This window comes from Salmo trutta, chromosome 21, assembly GCF_901001165.1.
Source record: "Salmo trutta chromosome 21, fSalTru1.1, whole genome shotgun sequence".
NCBI classification, from domain to species: domain Eukaryota; kingdom Metazoa; phylum Chordata; class Actinopteri; order Salmoniformes; family Salmonidae; genus Salmo; species Salmo trutta.
In genome coordinates this window covers 13,765,605-13,777,290 of record NC_042977.1, presented here as the reverse complement: position 1 = coordinate 13,777,290, position 11,686 = coordinate 13,765,605, and the positions used below count along the sequence as shown (strand labels likewise).

Below are 11,686 nucleotides of genomic sequence, written 5' to 3'. Positions count from 1 at the left end.
GAGCTCCATTTTTATGGAATGGTCTGCCTACCCATGTGAGAGATGCAGACTCGGTCTCAACCTTAAAGTCTTTACTGAAGACTCATCTCTTCAGTAGGTCCTATGATTGAGTGTAGTCTGGCCCAGGAGTGTGAGGTAAACGGAAAGGCTCTGGAGCAACGAACCGCCCTTGCTGTCTCTGCCTGGCCGGTTCCCCTCTCTCCACTGGGATTCTCAGCCTCTAACCCTATTACAGGGGCTGAGTCACTGGCTAACTGGTGCTCTTCTATGCCGTCCCTAGGAGGGGTGCGTCACTTGAGTGGGTTGAGTCACTGACATGGTCTTCCTGTCTGGGTTGGCGCCCCCCCTTGGGTTGTGCCTTGGCGGAGATCTTTGTGGGCAATACTCGGCCTTGTCTCAGGATGGTAAGTTGGTGGTTGAAGATATCCCTCTAGTGGTGTGGGGGCTGTGCTTTGGCAAAGTGGGTGGGGTTATATCCTGTCTGTTTGGCCCTGTCCGGGGGTATCATCAGATGGGGCCACAGTGTCTCCTGACCCCTCCTGTCTCAGCCTCCAGTATTTATGCTGCAGTAGTTTATGTGTCAGGGGGCTAGGGTCAGTCTGTTATATGTGGAGTATTTCTCCTGTCATATCCAGTGTCCTGTGTGAATTTAAGTATGCTCTCTATTTCTCTCTTTCTTTCTTTCTCTCTCTCGGAGGACCTGAGCCCAAGGACCATGCCCCAGGACTACCTGGCATGATGACTCCTTGCTGTCCCCAGTCCACCTGGCCGTGCTGCTGCTCCAGTTTCAACTGTTCTGCCTGCGGCTATGGAACCCTGACCTGTTCACCGGACGTGCTATCTGTCCCAAACCTGCTGTTTTCAACTCTCTAGAGACAGCAGGAGCGGTAGAGATACTCTCAATGATCGTCTTTTCCTAGCCACCGTGCTTCTACACCTGCATTGCTTGCTGTTTGGGGTTTTAGGCTGGGTTTCTGTACAGCACTTTGAGATATCAGCTGATGTAAGAAGGGCTATATAAATTAATTTGATTTAATTTGATATGATATGTATGAAAAGGTTTTTGGTAAATTGCAAAATGTGTTCAGTATGCCATTTTCATTTGAGACTAAGTGTAATGTCATGGAACATCAAGACAATATTACAAAGACTATTGAACCTAATTGAATTGACAACCACACAAACAGTCACTGACGTGATACAAATGGACACTTGATAATGAATGAATTGATGTTACTATTTTTTCATCTGTATTTGATGTTATTGTAGACTGTGGTTTATAACAAAGTATTAACTGGAGTCATGATTATTTGTCTTATGTAGGCCGAACTAAAATATTATGTTAATTGTTTGATGCTCGAGTGGATATTTTTAACCATGTTCTCATAGTGCTATTAACATTCTCAGTATTCCAAAAAGGGTAAAAACCCTTGAATGAGCAAAGGGGGTCCTTTGCACTCTGAAATTTGCCTCAAGAATAGTGGCATTACGTCATTCAGTAGCGCGTTGTACTTTGGTAGTTCCTCAAACTTTTCCCGACGGAGGCTCAAAAAGACGAATGCGCGTCTGGCATGCTGGGACCATAGGATACTCCCACCATCTAGGAATTTGGGACTTTCCTTCCATATAAGGACATTTTGATGTCAATCACAATCCAGAGAAAGGAAAAGGTGGAGCCTAAAATCGATTATGGAAGGAAACAAATTCGTATAAACGTTTTTCATTGGTTGCAGAAAAAAAAGGAAGTGTTTAGTTCACTCTGGAGTTAACTGGAAGAGAAACGAAAAGAAAGGAAACTGATACAAAAGTAGCCATACGAAAAACAAAGTACTCCTTTATAATCATGTCTGGCTCATCATTTAACAGAGGTCCTGCCTATGGGTTTTCTGCGGAAGTCAAAAGCAAGGTAAGTGTTCACGGAGTCGAGTTAAGTGCGAATGAATCACTTGCCTTGTGCTATTATACTGATATAGTGAAGTATATTATAGAATACTTGTTTTAATTATAGAAAAATGTGTATGCCTAGGTATTTTAGGCTACGATGTGAAACGGTATTGACATGGAACGGGCAATGACTTTTTGGAATTGCCTAAATAAAGCGCAGGTCTTATCAACAATTACAAAAGTTTTACCAGCTCCGCGCTATGAATATACTTCTGAAAATATTGTTCATTAATATGACAGAATGATAATACACCTTTTTAAAGTTGGTTTAGTTTTGGGAAGCGCTTAAAAAAGCATGGGCGTTGCCCATGATATTGGCAATGTGGCAAGTTGAAATATGCGTATCATTAGCTTACATAGTGAAACTGGTCAGTACTCTATAGAGTGATGAATGAAAGACATACAAATGTCCCTGAGTTTGATATCACCCACCCAGAGGTCACACATGCTATCGTGATGGCAACTCCTGCATCCTGCGCTGCTGTAGGTTGGGGCCTCGGTGAACGTCATTTGCACTGCGCCGACGTGATGCGTGCTTAGACAATTGACTCCACAAAACAGTCCAAATAGAAATATGTTCTCATTCATAACATATGCATATTCAAAAGTTAACCTTAACAGGAGACCGTGCCTGTGTCCTCCATCCAGAACATCAATATCATAACCAGGAGTTAACCTACTCCCTCAATCCAAATATAACTTCTATCCCACATGTACTGTTAAAAAAAACAACTGGAGCAACCTTTGTTCTTGTCCTTAATTTGTTTTATTTAGGCATAATCTTGTTACACTTTTTCAGTGTAATAGGATAAATGGAATTTAAACTCTCTGCAAAAGCCCCCAACCTGGCTCTTTACTTGTCAATGGAGAAGACTAATATAAAACCATTTTCTGCTTTATCTTTCATAAACAACTAACTTAACCCATCATGTTCGAAGTTATGTTGTACAAAAGAATACTCAGGTCTCCACGGTGCTACCATAATCCACCTTGGACTCTACAAGGTGTCGAAAGCGTTCCACAGGGATGCTGGCCCATGTTGACTCCAATGCTTTCCACATTTGTGTCAAGTTGTTTGCTGTGCTTTGGGTGGTGGACCATTCTTGACACACAGGAGACTGTTGAGTGTGAAAAACCCAGCAGTGTTGCAGTTCTTGAGACAATTTGTTGCACCTACTACCATACCCCGTTCAAAAGCACTTAAATCTTTTGTCTTGCCCAGTCACCGTCTAAATGGCACACATACACAATCCATGTCTCAATTGTCTCGAGGCTTAAAAATCCCTCTCTAACCTGTCTCCTCCCCTTCATCTACACTGATTTGAACTGAATTTAACAAGGGACATCAATAAGAGATTGACCAGGTGAAAGCTATGTCATGGAAAGAGCATTTCTTAATATTTGGAAACTGTACATGCATTATAGTCTCTGTCCTGGGTGAGGGGTCCCATTCCTCCAGTTTACCATTGGCCCTCAGAACACACCGTACTGGTAGCCAAGTGGGTGTAAAGCTTCTGGTTTCTTCTCATACTAAAGAATGATGTCCATGAGCTCTGGTCTTTCCCAGCCTTGATTCAATGTGTTATTCAATTAGTTTTGGTTGACCCAGACCAAACGGGCACCGCTGGCCACCAATTGTGTATAATTATTTGAAGTACGCATTGCACGTAGTTCTCGTAAATACCAGTGGAAACAGTCATGTAAAATAAAGTGTAACCAACATATGTTTTGGTTGTGCCAACCTTTTCCAAGACTTTAGGTGAAACTTAAAGGCTTCCTATAATTAACTTTTTACCCCCCCCCCCCCCTTCCAGATTGCTGGAAAGTATGACCCTCAGAGAGAGGAGGAGCTAAGGGTCTGGATCGAGGATGTGACAGGATGTGTTATTGGGGAGGACTTCCAGAAAGGCCTGAAAAATGGTGTCATCCTGTGCGAGTAAGCTTATAAATGGGGCCAGCATCCATCATCCTATTTGTAATGTCACCCTAATCATAATATGTAAGATAAGGCTTTATTGAGCCACATTGTATTGTTCAGCCAGTGCATTTAACCAAAGACAACACAAATCATAAACATTCAGCTAGCTACAGCAAAATAAACCAAATGATACAATCCACGAATGTCCTGACTGTCCTCATAGTTGTCAGCTGTATTGTACTGTACACTGTAATGATTATGCTCTACAGACAATTTTCTCCTCTGATTCCTTCGGTTGCCTATGAGGTACTGAAGTCTAAGTCAGCAAGTTCTCTCTTCCCCCTCTAGACTGATCAACAAACTTCAACCTGGCTCTGTGAAAAAGATCAACTCGTCCACCATGAATTGGCATCAGGTGAGCAGCTTGGATTGTTCTTGCTACATAAGACTTGCCAGTACATCAACAGACTTGTACTGTACTGTGCCAGGTGGTTTTACAGTTAGAGAATACATCTGAGCTGTTGTGCTGACCAAGCCTGTTTTAAAAATGTTTTTTTAACTAACATAAAAGCAGAGGTTTTATTTATTATTATTATTATTATTAGAGATGCAACTTTCTCTGGACCAGAGACTGTACTGAAGTAGAACATGGGTTAGAATAAGGTCCGAGGGGGTGTGGTGTATATGGCCAATATACCACGGCTAAGGGCTGTTCTTATGCAGGAAGCAACGCAGAGTGCCTGGATACAGCCCTTAGCCGTGGTATATTGGCCATATACCACAAACCCCCGAGGTGCTTCATTGCTATTATAAACTGGTTACCAATGTAATTAGAGCAGTAAAAATAAACATGTTCTCATACCTGTGGAATACGGTCTGATATACCTTGTCTGTCAGCCAATCAGCATTCAGTGTTCGAACCACCCAGTTTATAATGTGGAATATAGTGAGAACTCGGTGTGCAAGAGTTATCCGTTTAACTAAATTTCTTAATTCTTTGCTATGATAACCACTTTATGGCTATGATAACCACTTTATGGCTATGATAACCACTTTATGGCTATGACATCCCAAAATGATTGAGAAACTCTTTACTCATTTTGTCCTCAATGGCACTTTTCTGTTTCTAGCTGGAGAACATCACCAACTTCATCAAATCCATCCAAACGTATGGCCTGAAGCCCCACGATATCTTTGAGGCCAATGACCTCTTTGAGAGTGGGAACATGACCCAGGTCCAGAGCACCCTGTTGTCTCTTGCTGGCACGGTAAGACTTTCAGTAAAAACCTTTTGAAACTTAATTTTTTAGATGGAGAGATAGAGATATATATATATATATATATATATATCTTGCACCCCTCATGAGAATAGCAACTTCTGTATTTCATTTTAGCTGACGCTTCTGTGATTTCCACTTGCATGAATCGTTTAATATTGTACAGATTAAATGGCTGACCTTGCAGTAATGCTCTGTACAACATGGTTTTAGCTTCAGGAACATCTTTATGAAGATAACATAATGGTGTCCTGTCTTTATCTACATATGGTGTAGGAAGTGGGATCCGACTAAAACAAGCCCCTAATATTGTGTCCAGTAGTGTCTTGACGCATCCAACCGTGTTGTGATTTCTGTACACTTCCCCCTGCAGGCCAAGACCAAGGGCTGCCAGTCCCGAGTGGACATTGGGGTGAAGTACGCAGACAAACAGGAGAGGCTATTCGACGAGGAGAAGATGAAGGCCGGACATTGTGTCATCGGACTGCAGGTCTGAGGTCATGGTCGAGGGACGATATTTAGGGCTGGGTGTACAGAACTTATTTTTTGGGGGGCTGGGGGGGTGATGCTGATAATTTTATTTTTGTATTTTTTTGTCAACGGGGAGGAGGTGCTGAGATTTAAAAATAAAAATAAAAAATAAAAAAATCTCCCCGTGCTGGTGTTTTGGTCCACCCCTACAGGAGTAATAAAGGCCTGGTGGACTTTTCAACATTTTTCAAATTTTTATTTGTATTTTTTCTGATTTATACATTCTCGCGGCTATGTATAAGGGAATGTGTTGACAGTGATGCCACTGAGGAGCATGTTGTTCTTTTTGCAGTTGCCAGCTCTGTTGCGATCTTGCCAAACAAGATGGCAGTAGTAAGATGTTGCAAGTCAGCAATATAACCGGCTAACCCAGAGACAGACTGCCATCCATGTTATTGTTCTTATGAAACTCATAATTTCATTGCATCTCGGCCTAACTTCTACTTAGTTTGGATATTTCCTATCGTAGGGTTGCATGTCGGATTACATCAATGATTCCTAACATTTTATAAGCCCTTTGGTATAACTTATATTTGAGCCAAGAAAAATATTGTTGGTTTTAATGCTATCTACTCAAAAGGATTAGCTGTCTGTCTGAAAGTCTCTCCATCTGGGTGGGGGTGTGTGTTGTAGTTCTCTACTCATTCTTTGCCGTTTTCCCTTTTAATAACCGATACGTCTCTTTCCGCAGATGGGGACGAATAAGTGTGCCAGCCAGGCGGGCATGAACGCATACGGCACCAGGAGGCACCTTTACGACCACAAAGCTCACATCCTGCCCCCCATGGACAACTCTACCATCAGTCTGCAAATGGGCACCAACAAGGGGGCCAGCCAGGTAAAAGGAAATACAAGTTCTCACTCAATCATCTCACCATGTCTTAAAACTGAATCAAGGTATCAATATTGTCAATGGGGGAACTAACTGCTTCAGTAGACTTTGGCTATTTCTAATGGATTCTTGTTTATTCAGATGAGTACAAATATTTTAATTCACTGCTAACTAATTCATCTTTCCCTTCCTCTACTCTTCAGGCTGGCATGACAGCTCCAGGAACCCGCCGTGCCATCTACGACCAGAAGCTGGGCACAGACAAGTGTGACAACAGCACCATGTCGCTGCAGATGGGCTCCAACGCAGGTGCCAACCAAAGCGGGCAGAACTTTGGCCTGGGTCGTCAGATCTACGACGCCAAGTACTGCCCCAAGAATGAGGAGGGGGTGAACGGGGCCGGGGCCGACTATGTTGCCGACTACCAAGACGAGGGTTACCAAGAATACAAAGATGACACGGTGCCAGTGTACCAAGAAGAGGGGACGGATTATTAAGTGGGCTGTGCTTGTTGAAGATAGTAGAAACATCAATGAAGGCGTTATTAGTAACATAGGATTTTCCACCTTTTGGGTGATCTCCTTTTGGTATTGGACAATAGTTCCCTCTTACCCTCATTAATTACTGGTTAGGACCAATATACACATATCTCACATGTACTATATATATATTAGTAGGTTTTTATATACCTGTTGAAATGGCTATACGTATGTTTTTTAAAGTGTAACTGCTAAAGCCAGTGCTTGTGTCTGAGCTGTGATTAGCTTTTTTTTTCTCACAGGGAATTTTGTAAAGTGCCAAAGCCCCCTTGCCTGTTTCCCCCTATACTAATGTAAGTAGGTAGATTTTAAAGGGGTGGTATTTATGCCAAGGATTTTCATATACAAATATTGCCTAGAATCCATCTAAGATAGGATTTAAAAATCATCTGTGTTGAGATGGAAAAAGAAAGCTTTTAAACTTTCATTGGAATGTAGATTTTAAAAAATAAATTCAGTTCAAAAAATGGATTGTTCCATATTTGGAATTTACCCATCCTTGTATTTATATGCCTAAAAGTCATATTGTTAATGTAAGCTATTTACATTTCCTTAACTGATGTGAATTTGTTAACTGTTTGTATCCATTCAGTACTTTTACTTGGTAATATAAAAGACAAGATGTTTTGTAGTATCTGTTGAGAACAAGAAAATAATGTGTTTTGTGAACAAACCACTCTCATTAATCTCCCATTCTGTTCACTTTTTATGTATGCTGAGTACTGATCAGATCATTTAAAAATATATATATATTTTACGAAATATTTATTTTGTTTGCAAAATCAGAACAACTGGAGCCAAGGTTTGTTTTCTTTGGGTAAGAGTATCTTGAAAAAAAACATTCAGGCTTTCAACATTCCATGCTGGATACTGGATTCATTTTGTCAGGTGTCTTCATTGTTTAATGTTTTACTGGATTCACTGACTGAAAAGAGGACCAGACTTATTTTAGATTTTGAACTCTGCCATTCAAAGGGATTATTTTTTTTATATTTCTGATTTAAATTTTTTTACATTTTTATCTAGACTGAAGGAATTTGCTTTTACTACCTTTGGTATTATATACATTCCTTGTGCTCTGCTACGGGTCCGTCTTTTTAATATAAATGGAAACATCTGTTAACGTTTGGAAGTGTGCATGACTAAAGTGAAATAAAGATGGACATTGAATACCAACCAGACTGATGTTACAATTAAAGCATGTCTCATTAGTTACATGTTTAGCAAAGCTTGTGCTAGGATCATTAGTTCATGTGGCTTTAGTTCGGGGATTATCTAGCATAAGCAATATTGTCTAAACAATGTCTGCGTATCATAGCCGGACATACTAATTTCATGGTATGTGAAAAATGCAGTGCTGTAGGCGTGGGGTTTTAAGTCATTTGGGTCTCCTAAGGGAATAGAGAAGTGTGTGTGTGTGTGTGTGTGAGCTAAAACGTAGCGCCCTTGAACAAGCCCAGTGCTGCTAGATATCTGATTTACAAAGGAGCTGCACTGGTAGCCCTTGCTCTGCCTGACTAGCAGATGATTTACAAATCAGTTGAAGCTGCACATGCGTTGACGCCGCAGCAACTGGGAGCACTATCAAAATATCTAAGCCAACTCGTATGTAACTTGGGTAAGTAGGCAGAAAACAAAGGGCTGTTAAAATATTATTTAGAATACTTTCCAGGTGGTGGGCCAATGAAAATATCAAGATATATGACTGAAGTTATTCTCAACTTTAAATGACACTGGCTTGTTCAATGCATGTGACCTTGTTGCCAGCTGTACAGTCCTTTTGGACTGATGTATAATATGAATATCTAGCCACAGTACCTGTCTTTTTATTGAATATAAGAGAACTGACAACCACTTTTTGTCTTTTGCATGTCTAGTTCCTTATCTATCCAGGTTTGGGTCTTTTATCATTATGTAAGATAACACATGGGTTATAATCTCATACAATAAAACATATGTAAATAGATTTGTAAAAACACAACTAAACATATTCCATATTCTTGTTAATAGGTTGTTAGGATGAGCAGAGGCGGATAGCGTGTCTATTTCCTCAGACGCAGCTCATCATGCGGTGGTCACCTGTAGGTTTAACAACAAAGCAGGTAGGATTAACTAAACCGGTTTCAAGTGCAGTACGTTTTCGGTAACACACTCACTGCCTATTGTGCCTAGAGCTGTAATCCCCTTCCGTCAGGCCCCTTGGTTCTGGTCAGGGAGAAGAGCACTGCTTTGGCACCCAAAGCCTTGGTGTCAGCAGTGCCAAGCAGCAGGGTAAGGACTCCTCTACTGAAACTTACCCCACAAGAGTAGCCGTTGTGTCACTGTGGTAGTGTTATAACTGTGTAATATAGTACCATATTGAGAGAGGGACCCCTTGTGGATGTTTAATTTTCTAAAATAGCTGATCAGCTTTTTAAACATTTGACTTGAATGGCACCTGACCACATCTTGTCACTTCCCTCTCTCTTCAACATCTCACTAGGATAATCACCCAAAATCGTATTAAACTTTATTGGAAACCTGATACAAGCACAGTTGGAAATATTTACTGTTATTTTACATGGGCTTTGAGTGTGTGCCTGTTTGTCCCACAGAGCTCGCTGTGGCCTAGGACCTTTGGGCTGACGTGCTGTGTGGTGGAGATGATGCACACAGCACTTCGTTACGACATGGACAGGTTCAGGGTGTTGTTCAGAGCCAGCCCAAGACAAGCAGACGTCATTATAGTAGCTGGGACCCTCGCTATCAAAATGGCACCTGTGCTCTGGAAGGTATCACCCTGATAATTCTATGTAACAAAATATTTCCTCCTCCAAAGGGTTGAATGGAAACTGTGAGCATATTTGGATTCATTCCTTGTGGATGTCTTGACTACAATATCAGTTCCTTGTTCTGAGTGGCCTGTATTCTCTCTTTTTCCTTTTCGAACAGGTATATGACTAAATGCTAGAAACAAGATATGTGATTTCAATGTTTGATTAAACCCATCTTCATATGTGTTTTTTCCTTCTCACATGCATCATGTCTGACGGTCACAATTCCGTGTTAAACATTCCGTTTAGTATCTCACAGAAGCTTGTGGTTTGTTAGCACTAACCTTGTCCTTGCATTCCACTAAATATAACCCATAGTTCAGTATGTTCTGACCACATAGAGCTACAGTGAGGGAAAAAAGTATTTGATCCCCTGCTGATTTTGTACGTTTGCCCACTGACAAAGAAATGATCAGTCTATAATTTTAATGGTAGGTTTATTTGAACAGTGAGAGACAGAATAACAACAACAAAAAATCCAGAAAAACATGTAAAAAATATTATAAAATGATTTGCATTTTAATAAGGGAAATAAGTATTTGACCCCTCTGCAAAACATGACTTAGTACTTGGTGGCAAAACCCTTGTTGGCAATCACAGAGGTCAGACGTTTCTTGTAGTTGGCCACCAGGTTTGCACACATCTCAGGAGGGATTTTGTCCCACTCCTCTTTGCAGATCTTCTCCAAGCCATTAAGGTTTCGAGGCTGACGTTTGGCAACTCGAACCTTCAGCTCCCTCCACAGATTTTCTATGGGATTAAGGTCTGGAGACTGGCTAGGCCACTCCAGGACCTTAATGTGCTTCTTCTTGAGCCACTCCTTTGTTGCCTTGGCCATGTGTTTTGGGTCATTGTCATGCTGGAATACCTATCCATGACCCATTTTCAATGCCCTGGCTGAGGGAAGGATGTTCTCACCCAAGATTTGACGGTACATGGTCCCGTCCATCGTCCCTTTGATGCGGTGAAGTTGTCCTGTCCCCTTAGCAGAAAAACACCCCCAAAGCATAATGTTTCCACCTCCATGTTTGACGGTGGGGATGGTGTTCTTGGGGTCATAGGCAGCATTCCTCTTCCTCAAAACACAGCGAGTTGAGTTGATGCCAAAGTGCTCCATTTTGGTCTCATCTGACCACAACACTTTCACCCAGTTGTCCTCTGAATCATTCAGATGTTCATTGGCAAACTTCAGACGGGCATGTATATGTGCTTTCTTGAGCAGGGGGACCTTGCGGGCGCTGCAAGATTTCAGTCCTTCACGGCGTAGTGTGTTACCAATTGTTTTCTTGGTGACTATGGTCCCAGCTGCCTTGAGATCATTGACAAGATCCTCCCGTGTAGTTCTGGGCTGATTCCTCACCGTTCTCATGATCATTGCAACTCCACGAGGTGAGATCTTGCATGGAGCCCCAGGCTGAGGGAGATTGAGAGTTCTTTTGTGTTTCTTCCATTTCAGGTCTACAATCTTGTCCCTGACATCCTTGGGGAGCTCTTTGTTCTTGGCCATGGTGGAGAGTTTGAAATCTGATTGATTGATTGCTTCTGTGAACATTTGTCTTTTATACAGGTAACAAACTGAGATTAGGAGCACTCCCTTTAATGCTCCTAATCTCAGCTCGTTACCTGTATAAAAGACACCTGGGAGCCAGAAATCTTTCTAATTGAGAGGGGGTCAAATACTTATTTCCCTCATTAAAATGCAAATCAATTTATAACATTTTTGACATGCGTTTTTCTGGATTTTTTTGTTTTTATTCTGTTTCTCACTGTTCAAATAAACCTACCATTAAAATTATAGACTGATCATTTCTTTGTCAGTGGGCAAACGTACA

The 11,686-nt window shown here is 41.4% G+C and overlaps 1 protein-coding gene across 1 annotated transcript; it reads left to right on the top strand.

The window, feature by feature from the left end:
• Positions 1-1,688: 1,688 nt before the first annotated feature.
• Positions 1,689-8,217, top strand: LOC115156737 (calponin-2). Its single transcript, XM_029704374.1, has 7 exons — positions 1,689-1,906; positions 3,759-3,880; positions 4,211-4,277; positions 4,993-5,130; positions 5,513-5,629; positions 6,362-6,508; positions 6,706-8,217. Exons 1-7 carry the CDS (start codon positions 1,844-1,846, stop codon positions 6,997-6,999), a joined length of 948 nt encoding a protein of 315 aa, XP_029560234.1. The 5' UTR covers positions 1,689-1,843; the 3' UTR covers positions 7,000-8,217.
• The last annotated feature ends 3,469 nt before the right edge of the window (positions 8,218-11,686 follow it).